At 39.8% G+C, this 21,518-nt stretch overlaps 1 protein-coding gene across 5 annotated transcripts in view; it reads right to left on the bottom strand.

Annotated features, from left to right (window-relative positions):
- Positions 1–15,354: 15,354 nt before the first annotated feature.
- Positions 15,355–21,518, bottom strand: part of map7b (microtubule-associated protein 7b) — a 160,529-nt gene continuing 154,365 nt past the window's right edge. For all 5 annotated transcript variants that reach the window (XM_073056298.1, XM_073056296.1, XM_073056297.1 and 2 more), the window contains 2 exons: positions 19,399–19,631; positions 15,355–17,162 (listed from right to left, as the gene is read on the bottom strand). In XM_073056298.1, the coding sequence (XP_072912399.1) occupies positions 17,152–17,162; positions 19,399–19,631 (244 nt within the window). In that variant the 3' untranslated portion in view covers positions 15,355–17,151. The remainder of the gene's footprint in view (positions 17,163–19,398; positions 19,632–21,518) is intronic.

The following is a 21,518-nucleotide window of genomic DNA, read 5'->3' as shown; positions in this document are numbered from 1 at the left end:
GTGAGGGGATTCAAGAAGAGTGCTGAAGAGGCTTTGAGCTTGCCCAGCAGGTCTGAGATTGTTGCTCCCTATGAGGATGAGAGTGGAGGCTGTAGAAATGATGAGGAACCATGGAACCATGATTCAGGGAGCCATTCAACAGAGAGGATAGAAGAGAATTGTAATTGATGATAGTATAGTCAGGGGAATAGACAATTTATTGCCACAAAATCAATAGTCCCAAAAGCTGTGTTGCCTGTCTGCTGCCTGGGATTGGGAAATCTCATCTGACCTGCAGAAGAATTTGGAGTGGGATGGTAAGATCTAATTGTTATGGTCTATGTAGGTACAAATGACACAGGAAGAAAAAAAGATTCTGCTGAGGGAATTTGAGCAGCTTGGCGCTAAATCAAAACGTAGAACTAAAAGGTAATGATTCTGGATTGTTAGCTGAGTTTGTGCAAATTGGCACAGAGTTAATAAGATCAGAGAGTTAAATATGTGGCTGTAAGATTGGTGTGGGAAAAGTGGGTCTGAATTTGTAAGGCATTGGCACCAGTATTGGGAAAAGAGGAAGCTGTTCTGAAGAGACAAGCTCCAACTGAACTATTCTGGGACCAGGGTTCTGGTGAATTGCATAACCAGGGCTATGGATAGGACATTAAACTAAATAACAGATTGGTTCAACAGCTTGGAAAAGGATGGATAAAACACAAGAGGTAGAGAGCGCAGAAGAGATTGCTGAAGTCTCCAGAATAACAAACAAGACAAAAAATTCAGAACAGATAAGAATTTAACTTCAGTCAATATGGAGACAAAATTGAAAAGAAAGGTGGTGAATACAGGACTGCGGGTGTTATATTTGAATGCACACAGTATACGGAATAAGGTAGATGAACATGTAGCACAGTTAGAGATAGACAAGTATGACATCATGGGCAACACTGAGTCTTGACTGAAACAAGATCACAGTTATGAGCTTAACATTCAAGGATATTTATTGTATTGGAAAGAGGCTGGTGGGTTGAGAGGGGTGGGGTAACTTTGTTGGTTTTTAAAAAAAATAATTCTTTAGAAAGTGACATAGGATCAGAAGGTCTAGAATCCTTGTGGGTAGCATTGAGAAACTGCAAGGGTAAGAAGATCCTAATGGGAGTTACATTCAAGCCTCTGAACAGGAGCCAGGATGTGGGGCACAAATTATAACAGGAGATAGAAAAGTCATGTAAAAAGGATAATGTTCAGATGGTCATGGGGGTATTTGAATATTCAGGTAGATTGGGAAAATCAGGTTAGTGCTGGATCCCAAAAGGGCACAATATAAATGCATTTGTTTATTAAAATAGGATTGAGCAGTCAGTATGGATTTGTAATCAGGAAATCACGTTTGACTAATCTGTTCAAAGTTGTGACTAGAGTTAAGAAGACCAGTGCAGGTGATGGTTTTAGACTTTCAGAAGACTTCAAATAAGATCCCACAGAGAAATTCACTGGAGAGGGTGAAAAGCACAAGGTTCCTTGGTGTGCATCTAATGGATGATCCAACTTGGACCCAGAACACCACCTCACTAGTCAAGAAGACACAACAGCGTTTACACTTTGAGAAGACTGAGGTGTACAGGGCTCACTACCCCCATTTTAACAACTTTCTTTAGGAAGCACCGTCAAGAGTCTGGCTGCATCATTGTGTGGTACAGAAGCTGCAAGGCATCGAACCTCATGACCCCACAGAGGAGAAGATCATAGGGGTCTCCTTCCCCTCTATTTGTGACATTAACTGGGAGTGTTACCTATGAAGGGCCTAAAGGCATTGTTGAGGATCCCTACAACCCGTCACATGATCTTTGACCCACAACCATCATGAAGGAGGTACAAAAGCATTAGGACTAGGAGTTCCTGACTGAGTAACAGTTTCTTCACTCAGGCTGTGAGACTAATGAATACCCTGCCACCACCAAGGTCTCATCCCTAGGTCAGAGAGCTGTTTACCTGTGCTACACTTTACTACATGCATTTTGAATTATATTTTATTAGCATATTTATAGCATAATATTCTGGTTTATGTGCTGTGCATGATATGTTATTTGTGTGCACCATGATCTGGAGGAATGTGTGGGTGTACACGTGTATGTACGTACGTACGTACAATATAAATAACAAGAAACTGGAATTTGAGCTTGTTACCATCACTGAGACATAGTTACAAGTTGAGGACTGGAAACTGAATATCCCAGGATATAGAGTTGTCAGGTAAGATGGCAATGTAAAAGAGGAGGCAGATGTGAACTGTTGCTTCATGGAATGCACTACTTCAATCTAGAAAGAGGATATGCAAGAAGACTCCTCAAATGAGGCCATGAGGTAGGGATTAGGAACAAATCAGGTGTTGTCACTCTGCTGGGGTGTATTACAGACCTCCTAGCAGTCAATAGGAGAGAAACACACATATATGGCAAACAGCAGAAGGATATAATAAGATTTATTACAGCAATAGATTTCAGTTTCCCAAATAATAATTGAGGTTAATTAACAATGTTGTGGAGGACTCAGTTGGTTGAGTTCCTCCAGAAGACTGTTTGCTCCTCAGATTCCAGCAGTTCGTAAACCCTTATCCAACTCTCTAGAATGAGATGGGAGAGGCCCATCAAAGGTATAAATTGTGTAAGAGATACTTAAAAAGGAGACTTGGAAGGCAAGGAGTCATGAAATATCTCTGCTAGAGAGGAAGTAAATCCAAGGGGACATGGAGCTCATTCACAACTACAGAGTCAATATGTGTTTGGAGCCCTAAGGTACAAGTGAGGTCCTGATGAATACTTTTCTTCAGTATTCAAAGAATACAACTTTGTTGTTGAGGAACTCGGGGAGGGGGGTGGATTCTGGTAAGAATCTCCATAAATTAAGAGGAATACCCAGTATCTAAACAGACTTAAAGGCAAATTTGATGGGAGTTTAAGGTAAAGGAACTCTAAGGATGCAATCATCATATGATAGAATACCCTTTGCAAATTGAGAGGGAGTAGCTAAAATCAAGTGTATTGGTATTAAGTATGAGAGAGGAGCTGGACGCAGTTGATTGGAAGGGTACAGTGGCAAAATTGATAGAGTAGCAATGGTTGGAGTTTCTGGAAATAATTCAGAAGACACAGGATCAGTTCATCCCAAGGAGGCATTCTAAAAGGAGTATGAGGTAACTATGGCCGATGAGGGAAATCAAAGACAATTAAAGCAAAAGAGAGGTTATTCAATATAGCAAAATTTAGTGGAAGCTTTTAAAACCAACAGAGAGCAAGTAAAAAACATGAAAAATGAAGGTATACATATAATGAGTAAAAGAGGCAAGAGTGGATATCGGAGCATTTGAAAATATTGTTGGAGAGGTAGTAATGGGGAACAAAGAAGTGGGAAACGAACTGAATAAGTAGCTTATGTCAGTCTTCACTGTGGAAGACACCAGCAGTACGCTAAATATTTGAGAGTGTCTGAGAGCAAAGTGTGTGTAGTCGCTATTAAAAAGGAAAAGGTGTTTGGGAAGCTGAAAGATCTGAATGTAGATAAGTCACCAGGACCAAATGGTCTGTACTGCAGAGTTCTGAAAGATTTTGGGAGCATTAGTAGTGACTTTTGAAGAATCATTAGACTCTGGAAATGTTCTGGTGTACTGGAAAATTGGAAATATTATTCCACTCCTTTAGAAGGGAGATAGGAAATTATAGGCCTTTTAGTCTGACTTCAGTGGTTGGCAAGATGTTAAATTTTGTTATTAAGGATGGGGTTCTAGGGTATTTGGTGCACATGATAAAATAGGAGGAAATCTAGCATAACAAATGTGTTGGAATTTGAGAAAATAACAGGCACAGCAGACAGAGGTGTCAGTGGATGTTGTTTACTTTGGACTTTCAGAAGTTGTTTGACAAAGTGCCGCACTTGAGCCCACTAAACGAGAGCACATGTATTACAGGAAAGATACTAGCATGGACAGAAGTTTGGCTGACTGGCAGAAAGCAAAGAGTGGGAATAAAAGGGGCCTTTTCTGGTTGGCGGCTGGTGACCGGTGGTGTTCTGCAGAGGTCAGTGCTGGGTGTGCTGGTTGGAGGCTGGTGACCGGTGGTGTTCTGCAGAGGTCAGTGCTGGGTGTGCTGGTTGGCGGCTGGTGACCGGTGGTGTTCTGCAGAGGTCAGTGCTGGGTGTGCTGGTTGGCAGCTGTTGACCGGTGGTGTTCTGCAGAGGTCAGTGCTGGGTGTGCTGGTTGGCGGCTGGTGACCGGTGGTGTTCTGCAGAGGTCAGTGCTGGGTGTGCTGGTTGGCGGCTGGTAACCGGTGGTGTTCTGCAGAGGTCAGTGCTGGGTGTGCTGCTTTTCATATATGTCAATGAGCTGGATACAGAAGTGATGGCTTCATTGCCAGTAGTGCTGAGGAAGCAGGGAGTCTGCAGAAGGACCTGGACAGAAAAATGGGCAAAGAAGTGGCAGGTGAAATATAGTGTAAGGAAGCGTATGTCCTGGATAGATAGGTTGAACATGAGAGTATATTTCAAATATAGGAAGAATCTATGACATAGGGCACAATCTAAGAAAAAAAGGACATTCCTTTTGAAGGAGATGGAGTGCAATTTCTTTAGCCAGAGGATGGCGAATCTGTGGAACTCATTGCAATAGTCAGTTGTGGAAGCAAGTTATTGGGTATCTGTAAGCTGAGTTTCATAGGTTATTGATTAGTAACAGCATCAAAGGTTAGGGGAGGAAGAGGGAAAATATGGCGGAGAGAGAATTGGACATGGTTGAATGATGGAGCAGACTTGCTGGGCCAAATGATCTAATTCTGCTCCAATGTCTTATGGCCTTATGATTTTTTAAAATCTAGATTTTGCAGTTCATAAAAGCAAACATTTTTGCCTTTCAGAAAATAACAGTGCTATAGTTGCTCAAAACATTGACAGCACAATTCTCCTTTTATGAATCTACTGTACTGGGTTGCGAAATGAAGCTTAAAGTTGATTCTAGGTTCTGTATTACCATTTGCACTTCCAGCACTGCCAAGTACAGGCATTTGAGTTTTGACTACACAGGGATGAGAACATTTACTACTTGTTGTCTTAATAAGGAAAACAGCCAGCTCAATACTGAGAGTTTAACTTAACATCAGCACTTAATAATGTGAATTAGCATTAATGACATTTGCAATATTGGGACCTTAACAAGAGGCAAACCATTGACCCCATTTAGTTGAATGTTGGAAACACAAGTCTCCTGCATATGTTAAGAACATAGAAAACCTAAAGCACAATACAGGCCCTTCAGCCCACAAAGCTGCGCCAAACTTGTCCTTACCTTAGAAATTACCGAGTGTTACCAATAGCCCTCTATTTTTCTAAGCTCCATGTACCTGTCCAGGAGTCTCTTTAAAGACCCTATCGTATCCGCCTCCACCATCGTCGCTGGCGGCCCATTCCACGCACTCACCACTCTCTGCGTAAAAAAACTTACCTCTGACATCTCCTCTGTACCTGCTTCCAAGCACTTTAAAGCTGTGCCCTCTTGTGCTAGCCATTTCAGCCCTGGTAAAAAGCCTCTGACTATCCACACAATCAATGCCTCTCATCATCTTATACACCTCTGCAGGTCACCTCTCATCCTCGTCACTCCAAGGAGAAAAGGCCGAGTTCACGCAACCTGTTTTCATAAGGCATGCTCCCCAATCCAGGTAACATCCTTGTGAATCTCATCTGCACCCTTTCTATAGTTTCCACATCCTTCCTGTAGAGAGGCGACCAGAACCGAGCACAGTACTCCAAGTGGGGCCTGACCAGGGTCCAATATAGCTGCAACAATATCTCTTGGCTCCTAAACTCAATACCCTGATTGATGAAGACCAACACACTGTATGCCTTCTTAACCAAAGTAAACCTGTGCAGTAGCTCTGAGTGTCCTATGGTCTCAGACCTCAAGATCCCTCTAATCCTCCACACTGCCAAGAGTTTTGCCATTAATACTGTATTCTGCCATCATATTTGACCTCCCAAAATGAACCACCTCATACTTATCTGGTTTGAACTCCATTTGCCACTTCTCAGCCCAGTTTTGCATCCTATCAATGTCCCTCTGTAGCCTCTGACAGTCCTCCACACTATCCACAACACCCCAACCTTTGTGTCATCAGCAAATTTACTAACCCATCCCTCCACTTCCTTATCCAGGTCATTTGTAAAAATCACGAAGAGTAGGGGTCCCAGAACAGATCCCCAAGACACACCACTGGTCACTGACCTCTCTGCAGAATATGACCCGTCTACAACCACTCTTTTGCCTTCTGTGGACAAGCCAGTTCTGGATCCACAAAGCAATATCCCCTTGGATCCTTTGCCTCCTTACTTTCTCAATAAGCCTTGCATGGGGTACCTTATCAAATGCCTTGCTGAAATCCACATACACTACATCTACTGCTCTACCTTCAATGTGTTTAGTCACATCCTCAAAAAATTCAATCAAGTTCATAAGGCACGACCTGCCCTTGACAAAGCCATGCTGACTATTCCTAATCATATTATACCTCTCCAAATGTTCATAAATCCTGCCTCTCAGGATCTCCTCCATCAACTTATCAAACACTGAAGTAAGACTCACTGGTCTATAATTTCTTGGGATATCTCTACTTCCTTTCTTGAATAAGGGAACAACATCGGCAACTCTCCAATCCACCGGAACCTCTCCCATCCCCATTGATGATGCAAAGATCATCGCCAGAGCCTCAGCAATCTCCTCCCTCACCTCCCATGTTAGCCTGGGGTACATCTTGTCCAGTCCAGGTGACTTACCCAATTTGACACTTTCCAAAAGCTCCAGCATATCCTCTTTCTTAATATCTGTATGCTCAAGCTTATCAGTCTTCAGTAAGACATTCCTACACACCAAATCCTTTTCCATAGTGAATACTGAAGCAAAGTACTCATTAAGTACCTCTGCCATCTCCTCCGGTTCCATACACACTTTTCCACTGGCACACTTGATTGGTCCTACTCTCTCACGTCTTATCCTCTTGCTCTTCATATACTTATAGAATGCCTTGGGGTTTTCCATAATCCTGTCCGCCAAGGCCTTCTCATGGCCCCTTCTGGATCTCCTAACTTCATTCTTAAGCTGCTTCCTGCTAGCCTTATAATCTTCTAGATCTCTATCTTACCTAGCTTTTTGAACCTTTCGCAAGCTCTTCTTTTCTTTTTGACTAGATTTACAACAGCCTTTGTACACCACGGTTCCTGCACCCAACCATCCTTTCCCTGTCTCATTGGAAAGTACCTATGCACAACTCCATGCAAATATCCCCTGAACATTTGCCACACTTCTTCTGTACATTTCCCTGAGAACATCTGTTCCCAAATTATGCTTCCAAGTTTCTACCTGATAGCCTCTTATTTCCCCTTACTCCAATTAAACATTTTCCTAACTTGTTTGTTCCTATCTCTCTCCAATGCTATGGTAAAGGAGATAGAATTGTGATCACCATCTCCAAAATGCTCTCCCACTGAGAGATCTGACACCTGACCAGGTTTATTTCCCAATACCAGATCAAGTACAGCCTGTCCTCTTGTAGGCTTATCTACATATTGTGTCAAGAAACCTTCCTGAACACACCTAACAAACTCTACCCCATCTTAACCCCTTGTTCTAGAGAGATGCAAATCAATATTTGGGAAATTAAAATTTCCCACTACAACAACCCTGTTATTATTACACCTTTCCAGAATCTGTCTCCCTATCCACTCCTCAATGTCCCTGTTTCTATTGGGAGGTCTATAAAAAACACCCAGTAGAGTTACTGACCCCTTCCTATTCCTAACTTCCATCCACAGAGACTCTGTAGAGTCTCCTCCATAACCTCCTCTTCTGTAGCCATGACACTATCTCTGATCAACAGTGCCAAACCCGCACCTCATGTTAGTATGTTAGACTTCTATGCTTGACAAAAATGAACCTGTTCTGCCAAATAGTTAGCAAGTTGTCCACCAGTATTCTTGACTGTCTATCTTAGGTAGGTAAGTTTTACATAGATCTTTTAGTCCATTGATCTATTCAGACTGAAGTTGGATTTTTTTGGGATGCACATAGAATAATGGCATAATTTAGTTTCATTCATTCAAGTGTAACCTTCCCACCAGGCTCCTATACAAATTGGGCTCATTAGCTAACTCTGCTAACGTTCTGTTTCACAATCATGTTTTCCTCCTAATTTCTCTGAGTTACTCAGTAAAAGATGAAAGCGGGCGCATCTTGTGGGTCATTCAAATACATAGCGCAATCACATCATGTGACAGCACACCCTTTGGAACTTGCTCCATCCTCAAGCAATTTCTTTCAAACAGCTGAATGCCCCCTTTGTGGCACAAACAATACAGCAGTTTCTCCAACCTGAAAAGATAGGCAGACATCTTTTCTGCTTCCTCATGGAATTTGTGTCTGAACTTCATCCTAAGATTGGCTGCACTTTCAGCAGTGCCAAAAGCATTTTCCAGAGCTTGCAGGTAATCAGCTGACATAGCTAATGGGTTTTCTGCCTTGAGGACCCCCTTCCCCATTGAGTGTGGGTTTAACTCCAGAGAAAATTCTCAGCCTACAATAACTTTGGCTCTCCACAGGTACTCTTTGAAATTTATCAACCAACGATGTAATAGTTGAAACCTGCTCAGAACTTAAATCAACAACTGAAGGACTTATTTCGGCTTGTCACATCAGACACCTCCGTTCCTTCACTTTGCAGAAACGAGAACAACTTGTCTTTAAAGTTTCCACCCTCCGCTACATCCCACCTTCTCTAAAAATATGGACTGCCCATGGTCCCACTCTCCAGGCTCCGCTATCTTATTGGGCAGCACGACTTCAGTCATGTCATTGGTAGCCTGGACTTGCATGGTATCCTTATCAGCTGATTGGTCAAAATATTGTTCAACCAGTGTAACTTTCCACCTTATTTTTACAGAATTCAGTAGCAATTCATTTGGGGATTCGAATATCCATTCCACTCAGAACACAAGCATTACTTGTGGATAACCACTTCAAATCGCATCAAATCTTAATCCTCGTGGCATCCATAATAAAGTCCATTAATTACAACACACCTCACTTTCCACCAACATTAGTTTAAATGCTAGCTTAAACAACAAATAAACCACTTAATCAATCTTTAGACAGCAAACAGTATCTGAAATCCCGGATGAGCCCCCACAAATCTTCTCACCAGGTTTGTATACAAACCTGGCCTGCAAGCTAACTCTGCTAATAGCCAAGTGACTCAGCAGTGAGAAAGCTACCTTTCATTAACAATATACGTCTAGGGTATGATTTGGAGTTTGACCAAACAAAACAGTTGGGATATCCCGATTAAAGGAAATTTGAGCAAATACTGTGTTTAATACTGCCCATACATTGTTATCGGTAGCTCAAAAAATGACAGATCGTACAGCAGCATAAAATTGTAAAGTAAGTATATTTACCAATTTTCAACTTTATCAAGCTGGCAACAAAGAAAGAAAAAAAAGGGCCCTTTACAGCTAAACCAGTCTAAATGCCCACGTAAACATTAGAGATAATTTCTGTAGTAACTTTACTCGAGGTGCTTAATTCTCATCACCAACCACAGATAGAACTTCCCTTCTTGGAATCCTTTGTCTTGTGAAGTACTCCTTGCAATAGGGTCTCGCCCTTTGGGTGGGATCCTCCAGGTATCTTCCCTGGTGCTCTTCTCTATGCACTTCCCACCAAAAGACCGTCTTGAATAAACTGGCTTTCTCGGGAGTATTGGCCCTTCCTCCTTGGAGCCATTCATCTGCACAAAGCACTTCTTACAATGGGGTTTCTCCTTCAAATGGCATTCTGTGGCATTTTCCCTTGTGCCCTGCTCCACAGCTCCTGGCAAAAAGACCCCAAGTCAGACTACTGTCCTTCGGAAATCTGATCCTGCCCAGCTCTCCTGAATCTTCCACCAGGCAGAAAGTTACAGCTGACTGACAAAATGTCATGGCTCCTTATCTTTAGCTGAAGACAAACCACTATTACTAACAGGATACACTGCTTTTGCAGAAAACTGCTAAAATAAAATTACCTCACAGCAAAGCAGTAGAAATCTTATCTAGGGCATTGCACAAGTATGCACACATCTTTTAATAAGTCAAGTTAACTAAGCTAAACTTTTGGGCTTTATACACTAAGAAGCAGAAAGTAGCTTTTGGTTGCTGGTTTTGAATGTGGTTCTTTTGGCTGCAAGCTGAAGACAGTGGAATAACATTTAGATTTCTTAGTTCTTCCAGTTTAACAAAATGTTAAGTAATGTAACCCTCTCACTAAGGGCTTGTATGCAAATTTGGCTTGTTAGGTAACTCTGCTAATGGCCACGTGGCCTAGAGGTGAGAAAGCCACTTTTCATGAACAATATACATCTAGCATTGGTATGATTTGAGGTTCAACCAAACAGGAACATCGTGAAATTCTGATTAAAGGAACCTCAATTTGAGTGAATGCTGTGTAAATACTGCCCATACACAATTATCAATCGGCAAGAAACGACAGATCGTACACTGCATACAACTATAAATAGAGTATACTTAATCAATTTCAGCTTTTTCAAACAGTTAAAAGGAAAAGGGCCCATTACAATTAAACCAGTCCAATGTGGAGCTCACTCTGGAGTATTCAGGGCTGTATCCCTTTACTCACATGCTGGCTTGCGTGAAAGCACCCGCCACATTCCAAACTTCCCTCTGAATCCATCTTGAACAAACTGGTCCTCTCTCAGGAGTATTGGCCCTTTTTCCTTGGAGCCATTCATTTGCACAAAGTACTTGCAATGGGGACTCTCCTTCCAACAGCATTCTGCAGCATCTTCCCCTTGTGCCCCACTCTGCAGCTTCTGCTAAAAAAAAACCCAAACCAGGCTGCTGTCCATCAGAAAACTCTTCCCCACAACTCTCTCAAAACTTCTCCCACATCCCACAATCCTGATTGGCTGACACAGCATTCCTAAGTTGGACAACACAGTCCTTATCTTAGCCTGAGTCAAAACACACTTTCCAGAATGGTACACTGCTTTTACAGAAAACTGCTAATATAAACAATCTCACAGCATCGCAGTGGAAATCTTAATGAGGGCATTATACTACCCCCTCCCCCCCCCACCAAAAATAGTCATGTCCTCATGTCTTTGGGACTTATTAAACCATTTTTAATGACACAATTAATTTTGTGATTTCAGGACTCCCAATGCCCTTGTATATGGAAGTGACATATCTCACTATTGGGATGGACTTAACACTGTTTCCCCGGTTCATCATGGGTCAGCCTGATTCTCTGAGACCCTATCTCATCGTCAGCTTCTTCAGCCTCAGGCACTTTTTGTGACCTTTCCTGTCTACTAGAGGATGTCTCCCCGTCCATCACTTGTACCTTCCAGTGGCTCAGGTCCCCTGCCCCATGATCACTTGGCTTCTTTCAGTGTAAGCAGGTGCTTCCAAACATCTTCAACCTCCACTGGTGCTAACCAGCAAAACCTCTCTCGGAAAGGTGTGTCTTCTGTCAGTCTAATAGTGAGGCAAGTACTGCACAGGAACAGGAGATTCAGCTCAGAATGTTGAGCCAAACCAATTAAATTAGTAACCAAAAACTCAACCGAACTAACTCCTTCTGCCTATACAACACCCATAACCTTCCATTTCCTGAACATTCACGTCCCTATCTAAGAGCATGGAGGTACCATCATGAACTCCCACATCTTGATTTCAGTGTCTGAGACTGACGTGTGAGCAGGCTTCAGGAGGTGAAGCCATGAAGAGCATTCAGCCCAGACGGGCTACCTGGCCAAGTACTAAGGACCTGTGCTGTTGAACTAGCTATAATGTTCACAGAGATCTTTAACCTCTTGCTTCGGCAGTGTGTGGTACCCACCCGCTTCGAGCAGGCTTCAATTACACCGGTGCTCAAGAAAAGCACAGTGACCTGCCTCAATGACTGTCAGCCAGTAGCACTTACATCCCCAGTGATGGAGTGTTTTGAGAGGTTGGTGATGCCTGAGAAGCAACTTAGATTTGCTCCAATTTGACTACCGGGATAACACGTCCACAGTAGATGCTCAACCTGAACATCTGGACAGCAAAGATGCATATATCAGGATGCCCTTTATTGAAAACAGCTCAGCATTCAACACTATCATCCCCTCAAAACTAATCAATAAGCTCCAACACCTTGGCCTCAATACCTCCTTGTGCAATTGGACCCTAGATTTCCTCACTTGCAGACCCCAGTATGGAGGCCATGGGGTCAACGGTGGCCAGCAGCTGGGTGCTGTGGTGTTCAGACCTGGTGTGGCCGTCACTCTTCATGGAAGAACTGAGTTCGTGCAGCCACCATCCTCGATACTGACAGAAGGATGTTTTCTAATTTCTGAGATTTATATGATTATTAGTCAGTAGTTTAAATTGGTCAATTTTCCAGGTTTTCTTTCTTGTTGCCGATTAGCAGGTGGGAAGTAGGTTTTCAAAGCTTGCAGAGAGATTTAGGCCAGTTAGAAGAGTGGGCTGAACGATGGCAGATGGAGTTTAATGCTGATAAGTGTGAGGTGCTACATTTTGGTAGGAATAATCCAAATAGGACATACTTGGTAAATGATAGGGCATTGAAAGATGCAGTAGAACAGAGTGATCTAGGAATAATGGTGCATAGTTCCCTGAAGGTGGAATCTCATGTGGACAGGGTGGTGAAGAAAGCTTTTGGTATGTTGGCCTTTATAAATCAGAGCATTTGAGTATAGGAGTTGGGATGTAATGTTAAAATTGTACAAGCACTGGTAAGGCCAAATTTGAAGTATTGTGTACAGTTCTGGTCACCGAATTATAGGAAAGATGTCAACAAAATAGAGAGAGTACAGAGAAGATTTACTAGAATGTTACTTGGGTTTCAGCACCTAAGTTACAGGGAAAGATTGAACAAGTTAGGTCTTTATTCTTTGGAGTGTAGAAGGTTGAGTGGGGACTTGACAGAGTTATTTAAAATTATGAGGGGGATAGATAGAGTTGACGTGGATAGGCTTTTTCCATTGAGAGTAGGGGAGATTCAAACAAGAGGACATGAGTTGAGAGTTAGGGCGCAAAAGTTTAAGGGTAACACGAGGGGGAATTTCTTTACTCAGAGTGGTAGCTGTGTGGAACGAGCTTCCAGTAGAAGTGGTAGAGGCAGGTTCGGTATTGTCATTTAAAGTAAAATTGGATAGGTATATGGACAGGAAAGGAATGGAGGGTTATCAAGCATTTGGCACGGACTAGAAGGGCCGAGATGGCCTGTTCCCGTGCTGTAATTGTTATATGTTTATATAATGTTATTTTTTTGTGTGAGGAGGGGATGGGGATTTGGGGTCTGATTTGCTTGTTGGTGTTTTTCCATGTGGGCAATCCGTTTTTTTGTGAAAGGGAGGGGACAGGGATTGATGTCTCTTCTTTCCACAACAGTTTTTCTGTATTCCATGGAGATGATGATTAACAGAGTTGTATTGTACATGAATACTTTGACATTAAAATGAATCTTTAAGTGTAATTACAAAGAAAGCATGGCAGCTCCTCTACTTCCTTAGGAGTTTGCAGGGATTCAGCATGGCATCTAAAACTTTGACAAACCTCTGTAGGTGTATGGTGGAGAGTATATCGATTGGCTACATCACAGTCTGGTGTGGAAAAAACAATGCCCTCAAACACAAAATCCTACAAAAAGTAGAGCAAAGCCTCCCCCCTCCAGCCACTGAGCCAATCTACATGAAATGTTGACACAGGAAAGCAGCAACCATCATCGGCACCCCACCTCTGGAACAAACCTAACATGCTCTCTTTTTACTGCTGCCATCATGAAGGTGGTTATAGGAGTCTCAGGACTCATACCACCAGGTTCAGGAACCGTTTCTACATCTTAACCAACTGGTTCTTGAACCAAAGGGGATAACTTCACTTGCTCCATCATTGAAATCTTCCCACAACCAGTGGATTCACTTTTAAGGATTTTTCATTGCATATTTTCAATATTTATTATTTATTATTCTTTCTTTCCTTTTTATTTGCTCAGTTTGTTATCCTCTACACTCTGGTTGAACATGCAAGTTGGGTGACCTTTCACTGATCGTTATGATTATTATTCTATAGATCTATTGAGTATGCCTACAGGAAAATGGTCGTAGATGATACATATATGCATTTTGATAATAAATTTACTTTGAACTTTGAGCCACTTGAATCCCTCTATTTTGTCTTCACTACCACCACCCTGGGAGTGCATTTACAGGCACCCATCACTCTCCAATCACTTGCCTTGAAAATCTTCTTTGCACTTACTCCCCGACCTTAAATGCATGCCTCTGGTATTAGACAAGAAAAAACCCTCTATCTATGCCTCTCATAAACATCTATCAGATCTCCCCTCAGCCTCTGCCATGCCAGAGAAAATAACTCGGGTTTGTCTAACCTTCCCTTATAGTACATGCAGGCAGAATCCCCCAAGCCTCGACACCCTTCCTATAATGGAGTGACCAGAGCCGCATTCAGTACTCCAGATGTAACCTAACCAGAGTAATCTGCAAACTATTTCTAATTTTAGATCTTCGGCAATGCACCTGTGCATGAAAACCAAATTAAATAGAAAGCAAGAGAATTTAATTTTGAATTGAGTTAATTTATAGGATTTGCTAATAGTGGACAGAATTCAACTGTTGTGTTATGCTTCCATGTGTTATACTTCCAAGCACCATCATAAAAGCAGTCTTCAGTATTTATATTCTGAAATATTATCGGTAATAAATTGATCAGCATAATGGGGGGGGGGGGGGTGCAACGGGAAAAATATTGTGCCAGAGGGAAATATTCAGGTTGCAATAAGATCTAATGGTCAAGATATACTTGTTCTTAAAATCATGTTATGCACGCTCCCTAATGACTGCTCATTTCATTAAAATGTGAAGTGGCATTTATTTAGTGTGTGCCTTAAAGACAAGCTGACAACAAAAGCAATGATATTATGATCACTTTCTTGTTGATCTTCTAGAATGGGAAACAAAGGTTATAGTCTCAATTTATAAATTCCATTGTTCAAAATACAATGTTATGTGGCAAACAAAATTTAATAAGGGAATATTAGAGTAGCAAGGAGAAAAAAAGTGAAGACAAATGACAATGATTGAGAACAGATTTTGTTGCACTTTCAGCATATGTATTAGCAAAACCCACAATATGTACACAAGAGCTTCTTTATTCTCAATGTTGTAAAAGTGGAATTGTAATGTAATTCAAAATGGTGCAAAGTGCATTCAAGACAAAGTTTTCAAATCAGTCCACCAGAAATAGATATTGCCACACAGACTAGTTACACAAACTATTTTATTGCATTTTACTTGTGTAAATTATCAAACTTTTCTCCTCCAAATTTCAATCTTTTTAAGTTACAAAAATCAGGTGGGATGGGGAAATGCATAATAATGGAAAATGAAAGGTCACCTCTCTTCAAACGTATGCAGATTTTACTGAGCCTTTCGTTCTAGTTTCTCATACAGAAAAATGTCTTGCTGGGCATCCTCAAATTAATATTCAAAATCATATACAGCTCATTTAATCCAGCATATTTAAATGAGACAAAAGGTACCAAAAAAACTGAAAGTCAAATTTTCAGCATTCTCTGGATTAGAAAAATTAAATTTAGAACATTCCCCTTGTAAAAATTAACAATAATCACATCTGATTGATTCAGTGAGCCAACTATCCCTATACAACTGCAAATTAATTTAGAATTTTAAAATAGTAACTCAAAATCATGTTTTTGTACATAATCTACATAGATTAAAGCAAAAACAATTTAAAGTAATTTTTAAATAATTTCTATATACATGGATATGAATAGACAATACAGAAAAATAGAACAAACTATGCAACTATGCCGTGATCACTGAACGTCCCACTAAATGGCTTTTTTTATCATTCATAATGGATGAAGGTTTTCAAAGATTAGATTAAGTGTTTGCCACAAAAAAATATACCATCTGGCCTTAAGTGAAACTGCTAAACATACTCATTTCAGTCTCTGGCCAATTGCAACAGAAATCCTTCTGTGAAGGCATTTTATCTTAGGACAGAAAAAAACAAGCTGACACCTGAACATGTTTCATTCCGCCTGCAATAATTTCAGTAGTACTTAAAAAGGGAAGAAAGTGCAAAGTTTTTTGTCATGCTCTCTAGCAGCAATATCTAAACTTGAGATAGCGCAGTAACATGTAATTGAGTTAAATTTAAATCCTCCAACTCTAGTAAGTTGAAGTCACAGACAAGGAATGCCTTTCTTAAATACCAGGTTTCTTGAGATTATATATATAACTTAAGTCATTTTAAGTTTGTCTCATGATCTTATCAGATCACAAGTCATTATAACTACTTGTCTGCTCACAAACTGAACCAGTATCAATACATTGAGATACTTCATTAAATGATTCATCAGCCCAAAATTAGTTTAATAACCAGCTTATGTAAAATGGGTGCATTATTTATCAATTACAGATTTACTATTAAAAATTAATATTCTCTATTTCAACATTTTTTTTCATAGTTGGTGTTAAAAAAGGTTCTGAAAAGGAGGTAACAAGAGAAGCTTCTAAAAGAATTCTATTAGTATTTAAGAGATTATGTGGAACTCAGCTGAGTTCATTGTGCCATATTAAACCAATTGGTTTATAACTCAATGCCTATTGTCAACTACTTGCAGCACAACAAGGCTTATTCAAGTAATAAGTGCTCCAAAACAAATAAAGGTACTGCTAACTTAAAGTAATTCCCTGCACCATCACAAAATCGCTATTGTCATTCTTGTCTTATTATAAAGAATGCCAATTCCCTGAAGCAGCATGTTCGAAAAGCAGTTTATATACAATGCATACTAAGCAAGATTAACCAGTGATCAGAATTAACTAGAAGTTCAGTTAGCAATGATGAATTTCTCTCTACCCACATTTTGCATATTTATTATTCCTGTTCTCACTGTTGTGGTTAGATTCCAGTTCTGGATCTTAGAAAGGCTGCACTGCAATTCTTCATGGCGTGAAACAAACAGATTCCCAATTATTCTGAGCGTGCTCACTGAACTCCACACTTTGTCGTTCCTGCTCAACACTGTCAAATGACTTCTGGAAGACAGACAATAGAGGATTGCAAAATTAATGCAAGCCAAAATATGAAATAGAAATATGGAACTTATTTAAAATTTAATTGGGGATAATTATACTCAAATTTGAAATCAGACATTAATCTAATTCATTGTTCAAAGAGCATCATTCAAAACAAATATATTAATTTTCCAAAATCAGAGTTCTTTTGTAGCATCCAGTAAATCACAAGTTGAGGCGTACACATGCATAGAGACGACAGAACTTGTTGGGAGTTACTTCATTTTTCGTAAAGTCAGTTTTACTTGCTCCAGAACACTCCTACCACACATGGAGATTTAGTTTGATCATTATTGCTTTATGAACAGAAGTGGAGAGAATGGAACATGGAAATACAGCTTCAGCTCATAACCCTCCAAGAGGGATGCCTACCTAAGAGTATTTTAAATGGCCTTATCATATCAGCCTCTGCCACTACCTGGATGCGTTCCAGGTACCCACTACTTCCTGTGTAAAAAACCTACCTCTGACATCTCCCCTAAACTTTCCTCCACTATCACCAATGGATGATCTCTGGTATTGCCCACTGCTTCCCTGTGAAAAGATGCTGCTGGCTCTCCACTATTTACACCTTGCATAATCTTACATGTCTCTAATAAGTCGCCTCTCATCCTCCATCGTTCCAAAGAGAAAATCCTGAGTTTGCACCTTTCCTCATAAGATATGTTCTCTCAGCCAGGCAGAATCCTGGTAAATCTTCTCTGCACCCTCTCTAATGCCTCCACATCCTTCAAATAATGAGGTGATCAGAATTAAATACAATACTCCATGTGGCTAACAAGAGTTTTATAGAGCTGTAACATAACCTCACAGCTCTTGTATTCAATCCCCAAATATAATTAAGGACAGCCCACCATACATCTTCTTAACCACACTATCAACTTTTGCGGCAGTTTTGAGGGATCCATGTATCTGGACTCAAGATCCCTCTGATCCTCCACACTAAAGAATCCTGCCCTAACCTTGTACTACTCTTTCAAGTTTGAAAATAGCTTGAATGAATTAACTGTGACCTGCTGCAAAGATGTGGTGGAGAGAAGAAGTTTAGAGCAGGGATATTTAGATACCCACTAATTTATTTTTGGTATGTTTCAGCACAGATTTTAAATCAAGGGAATTAGTATCTGATGAAAAAAATCCATTAAATAAGTGAAGTTTATTATAGGTGACTGAACCTAGTAATCATTACAAATACAAGTAGAATTTTCTTTTCAAAAGAAATGTTCACTAAATATAGTTTTCTCTTCAATTAAATATACTATCATCAATGATTTCAGAAAAATTGCAGTAACACCAAGTCCCTTCCAAACAAATAAATATTAATCCATATGAATTCCTATTATGCACTAAGATGTTGGCATATAATTTTAAAGATGGGCTTCATTTTAATATTTTGACATGATGAATTTCACAATTAAACATAATCAGTTGAACTCTATAGGGTGAATGCAAAATAGATAAATAGAAACTCAACTTTCCTCATCTAAACCCAGCAGCGCATTCTCTATTCCATTCTCCCATTTGCGCAGGTGTAGAAGATGGCTCTTCACAAAGCGATTCAGCTAGTCCAGTAATGGCAGCTACTCATCTCACTTACCAATACCCTCGCATCTTTAAAGTCATTGTTTTTGTAAAACTTACTCAACTTTGTCAAATAACATTTTTGCTAGGTGTAAAGTATTTCATGTGCAAAAGATCAATTTCCCCTTCATTCTTCATGATGATTCAACAGTTTTGCCTTTTATCAAAGGCTGTTTAAACAATTACTTTACAGTTTAAGATTTTTTGATGTGAAGTCAAACCACGCCTTTGCATTATTGATTAAAATACAAGTTAGATGGAAGACTACTTGTCTGTAATGTTCCTTCTACTATAATTTCCCAATCAGAACCAAGATCTTTTTAGATGCTGCTCTAGAGCTGGTGAACCATGCTGACTTCCAATAGAGTTCATCTGACAATTATCATTCACACTGTCAAATTTCTCCAAAGCTTCATCAGTTCATAATCATTTAAACTCCCAATCCTCAAGAAAATTGATTCTTCTAGCTCAGGCTTCCATTCTGAAAGCCCCATTATTGGTCTCATGCAATCATAATAGGCATTATTACCTTGGATTCACAACATGGTTGTGACCACATCAACCTTTATGACCTTATTAACTTGTTAAATACTAGCAGGGTTAAAGGACTTCATACCTGCTGTTTTTTGAGTTTGAATGCCATCTACTTTGGTTAATAACTCCATGGATCCATTTTCCTCAAATGCAATAACTGGATTCACAGGAATTCCAACTTCATCCTGACAATTATTAATGGGTTCTGTAGTTACTCTGGGAGATTTTATTCCAAATGACAGATCAATGTAATCTTCAAAGCTTTCATCCTGCATGGGAATGCCATTCTCTCTGATAATTTTCTGAGCAGAAGAACTATGGGGTTAAAAAAAAAGGATCTGTCACATACTTTATATAGAGGCTAAGATTCTAGATGATTTGCTGTGATTGTTGACATTTTACACCAATCAACACGATTAAAACGTTTAGCCTGTCAAAATATACACAGACCCAAAAGTTGTTTATTCTGAAAGATGGAACAATGTGACCCACATTTGTGGAACCCATTTATACACAAGATCATGGTATCAGAAGGAGAATAAAGTAAAAACTGCAGATTCTGGAAATCTGAAATAATTACATAACATACTTGAAAAATTCAGCAGGTGAGGCAGGTTCTGTGGAAAAAGAAATAGTTAAAATTTCATGTCGAAGGAACTTCATCAGAACTGAGAAAGAATGAAAACAAGGTTGCCACAGACAACCGGGTGAAACAACATAAACAGGGGGAAGCAATGTAACAACTGAACGGACACTTCTTTGTCTCCAAACTGTGCATGAGGTCATTTACAGATAATCAAAATTAGTAATATGATATTGGTATAATTACAGCTAGAAATAATTCTTCTTTCATTCAAATATTTGGTCTGCAACTCAGGATTGTCTGGAATTTTCCAGCTATTGCAAGGGGCAGCAAGAGGCTGCAAAGGACTATAGACCCATCATGGGCGCAACCATCTAAATCACTGAGGACAGCTTCAAGAGGCAGCATCTCAAGGTGGCATCTATCACTATGGACATGCACTCATCTCGTTTCTATCAAAAGGGAAGAGGTACAGGAGCCTGAAGACCCACACTTAACTTTTTACTTTGTTCCCTTTAGCCATCAGATTTCTGACCTTGTTATTCCTTTTGCACTTTTAGTTTTGTAATTACTAAATTTTTATGTCTGTACTGTACTGCCACAGAACAAATATCACGTTAGTGATAATAAATCTGACTGATTCTGTTAGGTTACAAATTACTTAAATCTGTGGTACAGAAAATCATGACTTAAATTCAGATATGTCTACAACTTCAAACCTAAAATTGGAATGGTGATAAATAAGTACAGTGTTATATAGTTGGTGTCTAGGAGATTAAACATAAAATGTTAAGGTGTAACTGCAATAGCTGTGGTGCTCCTGGCAAAAAGTACATTGTCTGGGTAGTTGTTTGAGGAGGCCACTATGTTTCTGAGCTCAACAACACTCATTTTATATTGTTCTTAATATAGTATAAGCATTGCAAATTGTTTCACACAAGTATTATAAAAGAGAAAACAATTATTGCTGAGGGACACTAGAACAGCTGATTAAGAGCTTTGTCAAAAATTGTTTTAAGGTTAATCCTAAGGGAGGAAATAGAAAAGGTGAAAGAGATTCTATGGGAGGGAATTGCAGAAATATATGTCTTAGGAAGTGACTAATAATGGATTAGGCATCCTCTAAAGTCCATTGAAATCAATGGATATTTAAAAAACACTGATTAACCAGAAATCAATACAAGTCAGTGAGCAATAGTTAATGGATTAAAGAAATGAATGAACACATTTATGGAGTGTATAAATAAAGGTGCCCATGAGAAGAATGAAACAATCAGATCTGTGGATAACAGAAACTTGGATGGGATCTTCGGGGCAAATAAAATGAGGTACAATAATTATATTTATCGAGGAAAAGTTTATCTGTATGGATGGCATACTATTTTACATGCCATCCATACAGATCATTTCATTACATTGGTACATTATGGTAGTACATGGTAAAACAACAGAATTCAGAATAAAGTGCTACAGTTACAGAAAGCGTAGTGTGCACTGACAATAAGGTGCAAGGCATGACAAGAGATTGTGAAGAGTGCATCTCATCATACAAAACGTTAATTCAAAAAGAAGTGGAGGTCAGTGGATTCAGTGACAACATAGGTACATAATCTAAAAAT

Source organism: Hemitrygon akajei, chromosome 9 (assembly GCF_048418815.1).
Source record: "Hemitrygon akajei chromosome 9, sHemAka1.3, whole genome shotgun sequence".
Classification (NCBI taxonomy): Eukaryota; Metazoa; Chordata; class Chondrichthyes; order Myliobatiformes; family Dasyatidae; genus Hemitrygon; species Hemitrygon akajei.
Note: the sequence above shows the minus strand (reverse complement) of the source record. Positions and strands in the feature narration are given on the sequence as shown.